Source organism: Leptomonas pyrrhocoris (genome assembly GCF_001293395.1).
Source record: "Leptomonas pyrrhocoris isolate H10 chromosome Unknown, whole genome shotgun sequence".
In the NCBI taxonomy this organism is placed as follows: domain Eukaryota; phylum Euglenozoa; class Kinetoplastea; order Trypanosomatida; family Trypanosomatidae; genus Leptomonas; species Leptomonas pyrrhocoris.
In genome coordinates this window covers 1612315-1626797 of record NW_015438358.1, presented here as the reverse complement: position 1 = coordinate 1626797, position 14483 = coordinate 1612315, and the positions used below count along the sequence as shown (strand labels likewise).

At 56.6% G+C, this 14483-nt stretch overlaps 5 protein-coding genes across 8 annotated transcripts; all 5 read right to left on the bottom strand.

Moving 5' to 3' along the window:
- Positions 1–52: 52 nt before the first annotated feature.
- Positions 53–675, bottom strand: ABB37_01594 (putative ribose 5-phosphate isomerase; the record flags this gene model as incomplete). 4 transcript variants are annotated; one of them, XM_015798161.1, is made up of 1 exon in its annotated part: positions 53–675. In XM_015798161.1, exon 1 carries the CDS (start codon positions 515–517, stop codon positions 53–55), a length of 465 nt encoding a protein of 154 aa, XP_015663681.1. In that variant the 5' UTR covers positions 518–675. The 4 variants fall into 4 exon arrangements, with proteins under 4 accessions (XP_015663681.1, XP_015663682.1, XP_015663683.1 ...); XM_015798162.1 differs by having other exon boundaries at positions 53–667; XM_015798163.1 differs by having other exon boundaries at positions 53–663.
- Positions 676–1301: 626 nt separating this feature from the next.
- On the bottom strand, positions 1302–5810 carry ABB37_01593 (hypothetical protein; the record flags this gene model as incomplete). Its single annotated transcript, XM_015798160.1, has 1 exon — positions 1302–5810. The coding sequence occupies one exon, from the start codon at positions 5808–5810 to the stop codon at positions 1302–1304; it is 4509 nt and encodes a 1502-aa protein (XP_015663680.1).
- A 2584-nt stretch (positions 5811–8394) lies between these two features.
- Positions 8395–11166, bottom strand: ABB37_01592 (hypothetical protein; the record flags this gene model as incomplete). Its single annotated transcript, XM_015798159.1, has 1 exon — positions 8395–11166. The coding sequence occupies exon 1, from the start codon at positions 10717–10719 to the stop codon at positions 8395–8397; it is 2325 nt and encodes a 774-aa protein (XP_015663679.1). The 5' UTR covers positions 10720–11166.
- Positions 11167–11754: 588 nt separating this feature from the next.
- ABB37_01591 (hypothetical protein) lies at positions 11755–12248 on the bottom strand (the record flags this gene model as incomplete). Its single annotated transcript, XM_015798158.1, has 1 exon — positions 11755–12248. Exon 1 carries the CDS (start codon positions 12091–12093, stop codon positions 11755–11757), a length of 339 nt encoding a protein of 112 aa, XP_015663678.1. The 5' UTR covers positions 12094–12248.
- A 534-nt stretch (positions 12249–12782) lies between these two features.
- Positions 12783–13502, bottom strand: ABB37_01590 (unspecified product; the record flags this gene model as incomplete). Its single annotated transcript, XM_015798157.1, has 1 exon — positions 12783–13502. The coding sequence occupies exon 1, from the start codon at positions 13323–13325 to the stop codon at positions 12783–12785; it is 543 nt and encodes a 180-aa protein (XP_015663677.1). The 5' UTR covers positions 13326–13502.
- Positions 13503–14483: the final 981 nt, after the last annotated feature.

Genomic DNA, 14483 nt, shown 5'->3' with positions numbered 1-14483 from the left:
TACGATCTGCTAGTAAGCGTTTTGGTGAAGTATTTGTTTGTCGTTGTTGATGCTAGCACCGCTGGTGTTCCTCAATCGTCTTGACCTTGGAAAGACGACTCATATGGCGCTCTCCGTGGGAGAACTCGGTGGTCAAGGCAGTGAGAATGATGTCGCGAATCACCTCCAAGCCACAAACCCGCTCGCCAATGCACACGACGTTTGCGTCGTTGTGGTTGCGGCAGAGGAACGCCGTCACGTGGTCGTGGCACAGTGCCGCACGGATGCCCTTGTACTTGTTCGCCGCGATGGACATGCCAATGCCGGTGCCGCAGAGCAGAAAGCCCATATCCACTTCGCCCTTTTGGATCGCCTCACACACCGGCGCTGCGAAGTCGGGGTAGTCGACGGACTGCTCAGAGTCTGGTCCCATGTACACGACGGACGTCGCCGTGCCAGACGACTTGATCATCTCCATCACCTCGTTGTGCACGTGGACAGCGGCGTGGTCGCAGCTGAAGGCAACGCGCATCGGCATCTTGGACAACTGGAGAGAGAAGTGCAAAGAAGAAGATTAAGAGAGGAATGATGAGAACGGATTGCTCGTGGTCACAATGAATGGAACAATATTAATAATAACAGAGAAGGTTTGATGTCTACTTATGAGTAACGGCTTGAAGATCTGTCTCACGAACTCGAAAACAAAAAAAAGTCACGGAGGAGAAAGGAGAAGGCAGAGAAGCATAAGAAAGGAGGAAAGTCAAGAGCTACCCGCGTTAGCTTTCACGAACCGTCATCGTGAAGAGAAGACAAAAACACTTTTTCTTTTCTTTCGATACAGTGAGAGTGGAGTGTAAGTGCCTCCTTCAATGACAGGGGAAAATATTTTCCGTTGCTGCGTGGACATCTGCGTGTGGCGCAGCGCAGCAGCAGCCCTTACACTTGTTTCTGCCATTTTTTTCTTCATTCATGCACACTGACGTGCTCCATCGAACAACACCAACCCTCGTCCAACTCCCTCTCTCAAGTGCACGCAGGGATACTCGTCGAGTACTTTTTCCCCTGCTTGCACGTGCGTGTGATCGGGTGATGGGGGTTAGAGGGGGGGGGGAGCCGTTTGCCTCTCAGGTTTTGGAGGTTGTTGTTGTTGTTCCCGCTCCCCTGCAAGAGGGACACAAGGAGAAACGTAGGTAATAAGAAATCAGCATAGTAGAGCGAACACGCTCAAATAGACCCGCAAATGTCACTGTAAAAATGAGAGGCGCATCCTCGCAGCCACCAGAGGGGGGCAGACCAATACGTGTTCTGTGCGTTTCTCCCTCTCATGACGACGCCATCACTTCCGAGTAGCGAGGCATGAAGTAGTCTGGCAAGATGCGCAGCAAGAACAACGCGACGGTTTTGTATTCTGCAAAAGCCACCTCCGTGCTGAAGAACACCGTGGCGACGTAGCGCTGGCACGAGGCGTAGTAGCCGATCCAGAGGCAAAGCAGACGGAAAAAGCTGCGGTAGAAGCAGCCGCCAAACTCGCGCTGGTACACACTACCTTCATGCGGCGGGTCACAGCAGCCGTAGCACATCAGCCCGGGGCACCGCCACCGCAGCAGGTCGGGTGCCGGCACACCCCGTGAGACGACAGGCGACACCCCGAAGTCGATACTGTCGTAATTGCTATTTTTGTTGTGTTTGTTGTTGCGCGGGACGATGGATGGCGCGTCGAGCGTCATCGAGCCTTCCTCCTCCTCCCCCTCGTCTGGCAGCGTGGCCACCCTGCTGCGCAGTTTCGTCTCCGCCTCCGCCTCTTCCGAGGTCGCCGTGTCGCGCCAGTCACACATGCACACCCCATCATCCTCCTGCAGACTGCGGAAGTGGCGGCCCTCGCGCGCAGCGGCGAGCAACGCGGCTGCGCGGCGCTTCTCCGCCTGCCTTGCACGGTAGTCCTGCTCCTTTGACAGCCACGTCTCGTAGCCGTGCTGCGCAAACGGCCGCATCTTGTCCAGCACCGCCCGTATGCCAGTCTCCGCATCGGCCGCCTTCCTGGGAAGGCCGGCGTCGTCTGCGGAACACGTCGGCGGGGCATCGGGCACCCCGTCGCCAACTATCGCCACCCGCAGAAGCACCAGCAGGACCGTGGTCACGACGGAAAGACGCGTGTTGTCCTCCATGGCCTCGATGTTCAGCCCGCACAGCGCACTGAAGACGAGTTTGTGCGGCTCTGAGAGCAGCAACCGTGCCAGGGGAGCCATGTCAGCCAACACCTTCGCGTCGGAGATGACGGAGTTCTGAAACACCTCGCGGTGCGCAGTGGCGGTGCGCTCTTCGATCGAGCGCGACTCGTCTTGGGCATCGATGATGCGCGTCAGTTCTGCGTCACACGTGCGCTGGCGTCCGAAGAGCGGCGCACGCAGACGTCGTGGCGGACCCACCGGCGGTAGAGCAGCTCGTCCCTGAAGCAAGACCGTGTCGCTCGCTTCACGAAACAAACTAGGAAAAGGCCGCTGCTCCGGTGGCTGCCGATGCGGTGTCCGCGCGAGCGCCTGCACCAGCTCCTGCAGCAGCTCGGTGCGCTGCAGACCCTCCTTCGGCGCGAGACTGATCTCGCGGGCGTACTGCCGGGACGTGCGGATGATGTAGGCGATGCGCACCGCATCCCCGGAGATGATGTCGCTCGTCCGTCCGATACCTGGAGGGGCGGGCGGCAGCCGCACATCTTCGATGGAGTCGTCGACAGGCTTGGAGAGGTAGTTCCCACGGGAGCGCAGCCCCGGCGTGAGGGACAACAGCAGGGAGCGGAGGAAGAGGTGCGTGTCGACGCCGAAGGTCAGCAGGCGGCGCAGCACCACGCTTCCAAACGGCTCGTGCTCCTCGCGCTCGAGCGGTGGCCGCTTTAAGATCTCCTCGACCTCTTCGTGAACGGCGGAGAGGATGACGGGGTTTTGCCGGTTCGCATTGCTGATCGCCTCGTTCAGATGCGACAGGTCCACTTCGCCGGTCACGTACGTGCAGAGGGTCTTGAGGTTGCCACCGTGGTAGCGCACCAGTTCCCCCAATAGGGAGAACATATTCGACTGCAGCTTCGACGGTACCATCGACCCGTTCAGGCCCGAGATGCGCGTGCCGTTGTAGACGCGCTCCAGCATGGCGGGCATCAGCATGGAGCCGAGTGTGGTCTGCGGCGACGTCGGGTCATCGCGGTCATCAATGCCGTAGAGAAACGTACGAAGGTAGGACTCGAGCGTTTGGTAGAGACCGATGCGCACGCAGCTGTCTTCGCGGTCGCGAAGGATGACCGCCGCCATGGCCTCGGCGTTCCTGGCGGCGCTGGCCACCACCTCCTCGTCCGCCACCACCATCGCCTGCTCCGTGCGGTCCTGCGCGTTGCAGTACTCGTAGAGCCCGCGCAGCAGCTCCATTTTGCGCATCGTGTCGGGGCCGTGCTGGTGGTTGTCCAGTTCCTCCTCCGTCATCTGGTTTGGGTCTTTCAGGTAGGTGCTCGCGTTATCGCCGAGCAGCTCGAGGAATGGCACGATGCGCCAGTTCTTCGGGTAGGGCGGGAAGGAAAGCGCCACAGACTTCGCCGCTGCTGTCGCGCCGCACGACACATGAGGGTTGGCCGAAAGAGGCGACAAGAAACGCGGGAGGGAGCGCACCTCCTCGGAGAGGTTGACGTGGGGCGGAACGTCGACCAACGCTGGCAGGGTCGGGTCCAAGCCAAAGGCTGCCGCCATCATCGGCGCCGAGCGCGGCACCCAGCGACAGTCGCGCAGCAGCCGCCACGCATCACTGAAGTAAAACGTCGAGAGCAGCATGTTCAGCAGAAAGAGCACCTCGCTTTGCGATTCCACGATGCGTTGAACCCCGTAGACGTCGAGGCCGGCAATTTCGCGCACCTGCGGCAGCGCCTCAAACAGCTGCTGGTTCAGCCGTGTGTTCGCGCTGAGGAACTCGCTAAGGCTGACTTGGTGAACGCTGAGGCTCCACTGCCGTCGCGTCGCGTTCGCTATGAACTCGCGGCGGTTGTCGTCCCGCTGCGGCAGCAATGACGGGTCACACAGGCGCCAGCGCTGCCGTGTGTCCACGGCGCCGCTCCACCACTGAATCTCCATCGACGACTTAAACGACTGGTCCATCCCGTCTTCCTCGAGAAGATTGCGGTCGAGCATCCACTGCACCACCCGTGACGAATCCTCCGGTTGGAACTGGTTAGGTGCGGTGCGGCGGAGGAGCTCCATCTGCTCAGCGATGTTCTGCGACCCGCCGAGGCCGTTCAGCAAGCGCTCCAGCTCTACGTTCAAGTTTACGTCGGCCTGATTGCCAGGGGGGCCGGCGCCTGCCCCGTTCCCCTCCACTGCCTCCCCGAGGCCGTCCATCCGCATTGCGGAGCGAATGTACTCGGTCACGCTGGCTTGCGTAAACACATCCATGGGGGGCATCGGTACGAGGAGAGGCGCAGCGGGACCACGCGGCTGCTGAGGTGGCGGCTGCGGCTGCCGCGGTGGCTGTGGTGCCGCTGGTGTTGGACGTGCGGCCATGTTGCCGCCAATACGCGCCAACGGCGATCCTGCCGTGTTGTTTGCCGCTGCCGCTGCACCCTGACGGCCTTGAGGCTGCGAGGACGACGTCGGTAGAGCTGCGCGTGGAAGTGGCATAGATGCTGCGTTTTGCCGAATGCCGAGAAGGCGCTCAAGACCGGCGAAAAATGTCGGCAGTGACGAGCCGTCCACAAGAAAGTCCGCCGTGCCGTCGCTGGCGCCAGAAGCGCCGCTGCCCTCCGTGTCCTGCCAGGCCCCGTCTTCCTCTTCTCCTTCTTCATCGGCCTCATCGTCTTCCCACGCCGTCTCGCTATCCGCCGCGTCGGCCATTGCATTTTCAGGCCCCCCACGCTCACCTGTCGTGATGTTACCGTTCGCGTCGAGCGTCATCGTCGTTGCGACCGCGGGTGGCATCATCATCGACCGGCCGCCTTGCTGCACACGCAGCCCACTCGGTCGCAGCTCACACAAGCGGATGAGCGACCCCACAAGGCCTTCCTCGCCAATGAGCCACAGCACATTGCTGTCCACGACCCGCTGGACCTGTCGCAGCACGACAACGCTTTCGGGGTAGTGCAGACGGCGCGCCGCGATCGGGTTCTGCCCTTGCGCGAGGCCCGGCAAGATGAGTAGCGCTAAGAAACGGCAGAACGCCGCCAGCGCACTCAGCGACGCGCCACGCAGCACCTTCACCAGCGAGGGCGTCTTGCTAATTTCGATTACCGGCCCGACGCACGACAGGGCGTGCTCGAGCAGCCCGGTGGCGGACGTCCAAAGGGTGCTGTCCTCTAAGAATTCAATGAGGCGGTAGAAGAGTCCAGGGCAGCGGTCGTACAGCGCCCAGCCCAGGTCGTTCTGATTCGCGAGCAGATCCGTTAACTGCAGCATGATCTCCGAGTAGATGCCTAAAATGGTCTCGACGCTGCGCTGGAGGCGACGCTCTGAGAAAGCGCTGTAGCGCTGATGCCCCGTGGGTCGGTCCTTCAAGAAGTTGAGCGGGGTGAAGGGGTCACACAGAATAAAGCAGTAGACGTCGATCCCGCCAAACGCTAAAAACTCCGATGAGAACTTAATCTCCTCCTTACTCTGGATGAGGTCCCCTACGCGCACGAGCTCCTCGGTAAGCTCGTTGTAACGCCCCTCGCGCCATCGCGACCAAATGGCGTGAAGCGACAACTCCGTCGAGTTCTTGTGCAACTCCACATCGCTGAGGTGCCGGCAATACACAGGGGCCCGCCGCGGCGGCAGTGGCTCCCGCCCGTTCAGAATAGAGCTGCGCTGCAGCAGTATATTGTGCATTACTGATGAGGAATACTAACAATCGTAGCAGCAACAGTTATTACGGGCGCCGAGCACAGCACGTCAAATTCGGAAAACGTACAATTAACTAAACCGAGAAGAATTTTATAGAGGCAGCCCAGGCGGCTCGACAACAAAAGTCAGAGAAATACTCGCTTCGCGGCAAAGAGACCTCTGCTCAAAATGAAGGGGAAACGAATACGACAAAAAAAAAAGCGGCTGCACCGTGGTGTGTGAGCAACAAAAACATGTAATACCGCCTCTCCTTCTTAATGCCAGCCTTTCTTCTCAGCAGAATGCGCGGCTGCAGTAGGAGGCGAATTTTTTTTAAAAGGCAATGGAAGAAAACTTGAACGAGATACGAAACTGTGAATGATCCGTGAAGCGCAACGCTTCAGTGGAAACGACACGTTTTTTCGTCTTGAGGCACAACAAAACCACTCGATGTTTGCTTCTGAAGTCGCAACTAGAGGTGTCCTTGAAAACTAAGATGATTGAGCTCGCGTAATTTGAAAGCAAGCGTCAATTACGAAAGGACAAAGAAGCTACCAATAATGATAAAAAAAAGAACAGTTTCGAGCTCTTTAGCCGTTTGTTACCTCGATTTCCAGTAGTACGTACTATACAAGATGAAAATGAACAACAAAAAAGGATGTGTGCATAAAGGTATGCAAGCACGCTTCGAAACGCGTGGAAAACAAGAGGAGGAGAGGAAGAGAGGAAGAGAGGAGTAGAAGGGGAAGCAATGAACAGGACGCTTTATGTGGCGATGAAACGGAGAAACAGCAGCGCATTCGATGAGGGCAGAGTACCGTGCTTGGGCTTGTTTGTTTGTGTTGACTCTCTACTTACTGATCGGCTAACACGGCACCGCAACGAGAAGCGGTGGAGCATTGTTAACGCAGCGATTCGTCCCCGAAACCACCTTTCTCACAGTTAGGATTTTACGCCGCTATTTCGCATCATGCCGCAAAACAACGTCGCCGCCGTCGCCCGCACGGTCAGGCATTTTCAAAGTCGCGATTTGCTCTATTGGCAACGTGTTCCCTCGTTCTGCGCGCGTGGTATTTTCGCTGTGTGTTTTTTCGCTTTGCCCGTCCTTTGGTCTATAAGCTCACTAGCGTTACCTAACGTGCACCATGTTCAGCTTTATAAAAAAGAATGAAAAGAAACGTCTCCTCAGCAGAGGGTTCATCAAGATTCTTTTTCTCTAACAGTCTAAGGAGATAGTAAATCGAATGCAGGAGAAGTGAGGGAGGAGGGGAGGCGAACAGAAACGACAGAGCAGGAAAGAGAAATCTCGAAACGGCTGCTGATATATATATATATATGTATAAAGGCTCAAGGTATGATATCACTGAATCGCGCCACCGTTCAGTTTTCGCCCGACTGACATATGCAGTGCGGCACACGTAGCGCTTCGCCTCGATCGTTTACAGTGTCCTACTACCGTCGATCGTCTATGTGACCCTCCCAGCGTTCCATCTTCCCACCCACTCCCCTTCCCCCCGATCATCTTCATGTGCAGGCAAAGGAAAGTGAAACGTCAAAAGCGAGCGCGTGCGACAACACTCTACAACGCCAAAAAGGAAGTAAAGCAACACCACTTCGAAACCTGGAAGAGAACGGAAACAACAGCAACTGAAAACCCCCGAGTGTACTTCTATTACATGCCACACACGATAAAAAAAAAAGAAAAGAAAACGTAAAAGATGCTGCGTGTCAGGGGAGAATAAAAAAAAGAGGGAGCGGGGAAACAGCATTCTTGAGTGGAGGAGGCTCTTTTTCTTTCTTTGGTCGTCCAACTTCACCTTTGGGACGCCAAACGAACTGCTATGTCTACCTTCAACACTGTCAACACATGGTCGGGAGAGACCTTCGCGCGCCCACAGCGCAAGAAGGTAATAAAATCACTCGATGCACAACAAGAAGAAAAGAGAAAAGGGAAAAGAACGCGCTAAACAATCTACGAAACCGAAAAACAAATACACCTCCACGCAAAGGTGAACGAAACAGATTCGCCTTCACCGAATCTCAGAGGCAACGTGCTTTTTTTTTGTCTGCTTGTATCTCACACTCAAAACGATCCCCAATTAAAGAAAAAAAAAGAGGAAGAGAAAGAGAACGAGAAAGAGAACAAAAGCACGAACGTGTTGAACACCACGTGTGTGTTCCCTGTCGCTGGAACGATTCCTTTTGTGTCTTGTGGTATTTCAGTTGGCTAACCGGCAGCATCAGCATCACAAATACGAAAATAAAAGTCGCACTTCTTCTCCCTTTTCCACCTTTTCCCTCTACATTCGCCGTTCGATGCTTTAGTGCAAAAGAGAACTTGAAAACATAGAAGTGCGCTTCACACCAAATTCTAGAAAGCAACAGTTCGGTTCAGCACCGAAGCCAAGCCAACAGCAGCGAGACACAGACACAGGGGAAAGGAACAGCTGATAGGCAGCACGCCTTAAGCCAACCGTGCAGACGTTGCCGCACCCAACAATACTAGTTGAAACTAACTTCTTCCGACCAGTTGTGACACCTCTACATAGGAGTCCTTTTTTTCCGTTGTCGCTCGGTCGTTTCGTTTTTCTTAGAAGGCGTGCGAGATCGACTTGCGGCGGGGCGGCATCGAGTCCTGTGCCGGCGACGGTTCAATCCGCGGAGGGAAGTTCGGAATGCTCACCGACCGCTGCAGCTCGACGCCCTCCGGGTGGTGCTCTCCCGCCTCGTCGTTCGGGTGGGCGATCTCCGGCGGCACGTCCTGCGACACGTGCGGCGTCGTGCAGCGCTCCATCACCGAGCTGGCGGTGTTTTGGCTGAGCCGGCTCATCGAGCGTTGAAAAAAGTTCACGGTGGAGTTTTGATCCTGCCGTGGGATGCTTGCTTGCCCCGCAGCGGCGGCGTCGGCGGCGCTGTTCTCCGCGGGGCGGAACGGGCTCCGACTGGTGGCTTCGCCCTGGCCGGCCGCGCTGGCACCGCGTTGAAAAGGGGCACCGCTGCTCTGCGAAGCACCAGGACCAGCCTCAGGACCCGCAGCCGTGCCGGATGCGTTCTGCGGGGGAGAGCGGACGGCGGATTCAGTCCTGCTCGTGCGTGCAGGGGCGCCTGCGTTGTTTGCCGAGAGAGAAGCCGCACCGCAGTGGCACTCGCGACGCTTCTCGAGCGCCCCCACGCGTTCCGTCAACGCCTGCATCTGCATCCGCTGCTGCGCACACGTCGTCTGCAACGCATTGATGATCGTCTTGAGCACCGACACGGTATGCGGATCGCACGGGGTGTGGCCCAGCTCATCCATCAGCATGTCGACGTTCTGCTCAATCTTCTTCGCGGACACCGGCACGAGCTGGCCGGCCTCCGCAGCATGGGGAGCGCGGGCACTCTCGTCGGTGCGGGCCGTCCGCGGTGAGCGGGCTGACTCTGATGCCCGTGGGCCGCGCTCCCCATTCGCGGCGCGGGAGTTGCGGGAGGCCGAGCGGGCTGACGGCGGGGCGCTGGTGTCCGCCGCCGTCGCCACCTCCGCCTCTGAGTTGCCGCGGTGGTGATGGTGGCGGCGGTAGGGCGCGCTGCCGCTGCGGTGGCGGCTGTGACGCGATGAGCTGCGATGCGGCGCTTCGCCATCCGCGACGTCCTCGCGCTCGCTGCGGTGGCTGCGAGCACGTGAGGAGCGGCTGCTCTCTCGCCCGCTGCGGTGACGCGAGGAGGCGGTGCGGCTCGCTGGCTGCGACTCCCCGCGTGCTCGGGACTGCACCCGCGACGTCATGCGGGACTGCCGTCGCGACTGCGCGCGCGAGTAGCGTCGGAGGCTCTTCGTGGCGAGGTAGGCGTCGCGATCGTCTGGGCCGACGTAGACAGGGTGCAGGTCGCGCTCCTCCTCCCGCACCACGTTGCCCTCATCCACCTGCGCCGCGATCGGCTGGCAGGCGTCGGTGACGATTGCCGCGATGGAGCTATTCTTGTCCTGGATGGCACGGATGAGAGGCAGGGTACTCTTCGGGCTCAGCTTCCACCCGTACACATCCAGCAGCAGCAGCGTGTGGTTTTGCGGTACTGCTCCCAACACAGCCGCAGCGGCTTCAGGAGACGGATTCATGAAGCCCAGGAAGAGCTGGATCAAGGAGGTGTTGTGTGCAACGACGTCGGCGAACTTCGTGATTGTCTCGCTGTCGAGCTGGTTGTGGCGGAGGTTCAGCCGTTGCACCGTGCAGGAAGGGGAGAGGAGGGCGCGCGCGAGCTCCTCGCCGCCGCCGCGACTAATGCGGTTCGCCGTGAGATCCAGCGTGGAGAGGCAGGACGCGCGTGGGATGCTGCGCGCGAGCTGCGTGGCGCCCGTGTCGCGTAGTGCGTTGTAGCCGAGGTGCAGGTGCTTCAGCTTCGGCGCCGCGCGGACGGCCTCGCCGAGGTAGGAAGCCGCATCTCCTTCGATCTTGTTGTTGTGGAAGCTCAGCTCGACGATGTCGGAGAACGGCTTCTGCAGTGCCGCCGCGATTGGGATGACACCGAGCTTTGTGATGCCGTTTTCAGACAAGTCCAGCACCTTCAGCCCGCACCCGCTGCGGGAGAGGGTGTGGCCAATGATGACGGCGGCCTGATCCTTCAAGTTGTTCCTACCAAGACGCAGTTCGCGAATGCGGTTCGGGTTGGCCTCGATGGCCTCCATCAAGCCGGTGATGCCCTGCAGACCAAAAGAATTTTCTTCCAGCACCAGCACACGCAGCGCACAGTCCTCAGCAAGTACGCGCACCACCTCGGCGACGCAGCACATGTCCACATCGTTGAGGGGCACCTCGCCTTGACCGACAGCCGCGGACTTGGCATTGGTGTCGAGCGCGTGCACGAGAGCGTTGGAGCATTGTGCGTGCTCGCGCTTGCAGGCGCTGATGTAAACCTCAGCGTGCGCACAATGAGCAGCGGTCATGGCGATGTTGATGACTGCGTAGTCGCGTTTTATACTCTAAAAAAAAAGACTTCTTTGTGCCTGATGAGGCCCTTTCCTTTGTGACCGAAAACAAAAAATTACCGCCACAGTAAACGACGACGAAAAAAATTCCAACACACAAATGACCGGGAAAAGAAAAAAATGCGGGATTGTCGCACCGTACTCCGTTTTGTGGAGTGGGAGGTGCGTCGAAGTAAAAAGTCAATAAAAGACCCTGAGATGTGATACCGCTCTAGCGCCGGTCTCGAACGTATTTGAAGGAGAACAAAAAAGAAATGGAAAAAGAAATAGAGAACAAAGAAAATCAACCGAATGAAAACGTGCGTGTGTGTGTGGTTTGATTTTCTACCGATATCTACGTGTGTGGGGGGGAGTCAGTTGCACCGTTTTCCAGGAACGTGGTTGTTCGTGGCGCACCAAACAGCTTGACGCCGCCAATTTGTTTCGTCAGACGCGACAATGTAGCGAGTGGGAAGGGAAGGAAGAGAAAGAGAGATCATGGACGGAAGGAAACGGACGACAGGGGCCAATGTTCTCGTCGCCGCCCCGTCATTCGTGAATAGCGGTATGGTGTAGAAAGCTAAGTAGCTTTTTTCTTTTTTTTAAGGGGAGGGGAGACTGTGAAAGCCTAGAGAGAGAGAGAGAGAGAGAGCTTCAACTGCGCCTCCGAGCATCACGTTTTCGCTTCCCATTCCTTCCGTCTGCGTATACGAAACTCAGCGAGTTGGAAATGCTCCACTATTAAGCTTTTCCTTTTCTTCTTTCTGTGTCATCCGGACAGGCGTTGCCGCCGCACCGGTGTCAGCACAAAGAGAACGTTGTGCCGCCACGCATACAACACGCATCTTCGAAGAAGACAACAACAACAAAATAGGAGAGGCGGTGTACAAAAGACAAAAACAGAAGTGTGAGAGTTCATGGTGAAAAATCAGGATGATAAAGAGAGAAAGGAGAAGAGAGAAAAACAGGGAGTGAAGAACAAACAAGAAGTGGAGATCCGAATCCCCGCACTCGCTACGGAGCCCTGACCTCGGATGTAAAAGGCTCGTGAAAACGCACAGCGGGAGTCGTGGAAGATGTAGGACAATGAGGATAGGTCACCGCTTCCGCCGGTGGTGGGCATTGTTGGCGCGCGAGCACCTCTGCTCTTTCACGCACAACGCTGCGCTCCGATGGCAACAGCCGCCACGCTGAGGTCGCGTAGAGAACGACAACTGCGATCACCATGAGTGCCACATATCTGTATTGGGGGATCAGCAGCACGCAAAGAATGAGGTAGATGAACACGATCGCTAAGCAGATGTAGTAGATGACCTTGCAGCACGTGCTTGAGCAGCACGATGGGAAGCACATGGCAACAGGCGCGCTGATAGTGGCGACTCGGCGAGATTCCTTGTAAAAGTGATGAGCGACAACTGACAGGGGTGAAATGAAGTGAGCAGATGGAGGAGTTCTTGTGTGCACGGTGTTTTGTCTGTTAGTATTGTTAAGCGCGAGGCGGCAGGCCTTCGTGTCGGTTGTTTTATAATGCGTGGTGGGCACCTCAGCTCAAAGAGAAAAAAAGGATAAGGGAAAGTAAGTCGAGAAGTGCGGTCCACGCAAGAAATCAAAAGCAGAACTGGCTGCTGACATCTCCCAGCCGGTCAACGGTGCAACGTCCCCGCACACACGCCTAGACACAGAGATGCGGCTTAAAGAAGAAGGAAAGGTCAACACCTTTTTCTTTCTTCCTTTGCATCGCCGACGTGTTGAAGTCGTCGATTGACGAGCTGGCCGTTTTCCTCCTTTCAAAGCTGAAAAGGGATTTTCAAACCCGATCACTTTGCGAACACGTAGAAAACGCCATGCGTTCCGTTATCACTGGCATCGCGTCTTTCAGTATTTACTATCTTTTTCTGAAGGGGGTGGGGGAGGAGGGGCGTGTGGTGCGCTGATGCGGCGACATGAGTGTGGTGAAAGGATGTGTTTAGCATGTACAAAAAATAACAGTTGTGGGAGGTGAATGGATGAGGTGGCAAGAGCAGGCAACGCCCGTCGCGCCCCTACGCAACGGCCGCATAAACGGGGGTAGGAGCAGAACGCGGCCTCGGGTGGCGCAGCGTCGACAACTCCGTCATCTCCGTCTCCGCCGGCAGCGCTCGCTTCTCTGCGAGGGCGTAATAGCCACCGCACCGCTGCGACACAATCTCGTCGGCGAGCTTCTGCACGCGCTGCTTCTCGGCAGGCAGGTGACGCCAGAGCGAGAAGACAACGAAGAGGATCAGCGCTGCCCAGATGATGACGGGGCCACGCCACGTCGGTGACATCGCGATGACGTAGCCGCCAAAGGCGTACAACACCGCCAACCCACACCAGTAGGTGGCAGTGAAGGCGACAGGAATGAGGCGCACATCCAGCGGGTCCACCTCCGCCGCGCCGCCGCGAGCGGAGAAAGGCGGCTCAGGCGGGGGAGCGGAGAGGAACGTACTCGGTGCCCTCGCCTCCTCCACGGGTGAGGTCTCCACCGTCTGCACGAAGGAAAAGGGAGAAGGCGCGCGTTCGTACGGAGAGTGCGGCGAGGACAGAAGGGAGGCGGCGTGGGACATCTCAGCGGCAGAGAAAGATGAAACGGCGTCGCGTGTTTGGTTGTTTGATTTCTTGTGTGTGTGGAGGATCAATTCTCGCGGAGAACACGCAAATAAAAACACAGCAGGTGAACAGAAAAATGGGGATGTGGTGAATTGACGAAGCAGCAAGGCGGGGAAACCTGAATCGGATGTTCTGAAGAAAGAGCAGAGAGAGGGAAGGAGAGAGAAAGAGCAGCAGGAAACAAAGATGCCTAGTAAAAGTCAACATGGTACTCGTCAACGTCGCCTTGTGAGCAGGCGATGAAACGTTAAGCACGAAAGGGGCTGGAAGCATTAAAAAAAGCGCATCTCTCCGAGGTTCGCCGTTGTTGCTGCTTCAAATGAAGGAATAATTAGAACGCCAATCTATCTACGGAAGGGTGAAAAGCCATACTCTTCTCTCAACCACGCGACAACGGAGAGTTGGCAGTTGTGCTAACGACACCATTTTCGGTAAGTCTTGTAGTCGATGTTGCTGGTTTTTACTTTCGTGCCTTCTTGCTGCCCCCCAATGGTGCCTAATTGCTTGATCTATGGTTCGAAATAACTGTCAGCTCAAGACAGAGGCGCTAGAGCTGCGGATTTGCTGGGCCACCCCATCGTCTTCGCCTTGTCATCGTCCACACAAACAGACCAAAAACAAAAATGGGATCCAAAGCCTGCGGCGAGGTAAACTGCTCCGTAGAAGTTCACTATAATAATACGGGGAAACGAAGCCCAGCGAGAGGACGGCGAAGACGCTACGCAATGTATTGTGGCGCTCCGTTCGTCTCCGTCGCAACCACAAAAGGCAAAAAAAAAAAACAAGTGTATCACCAAAAGTACATAATAAGAACAACAATAATAGTAGTAACAGTTAAGGAAAAAAAAACAAACGCTAAACGAAAAAGGAAACAATCCCGTTTCGTCTCCTTCACGCACTTTTTTCCCCTCCTGAGAACGACAAGAAAAAACAAAAAAGTGAAGCAGTAAAACAAATCAAGTTACTAAACCGACACCGTGCGCCGCTTCGTCTGCACAAATATATAAACAAAAAAACAAAGGGGGAGAGGCGTCGAGGGCAAAAACAGGGCGTGAGTGTATGATTCGGTCGTCGTCAAACGTGAGGAAAAAGAGGGGATTAAAAAAATAGTACGT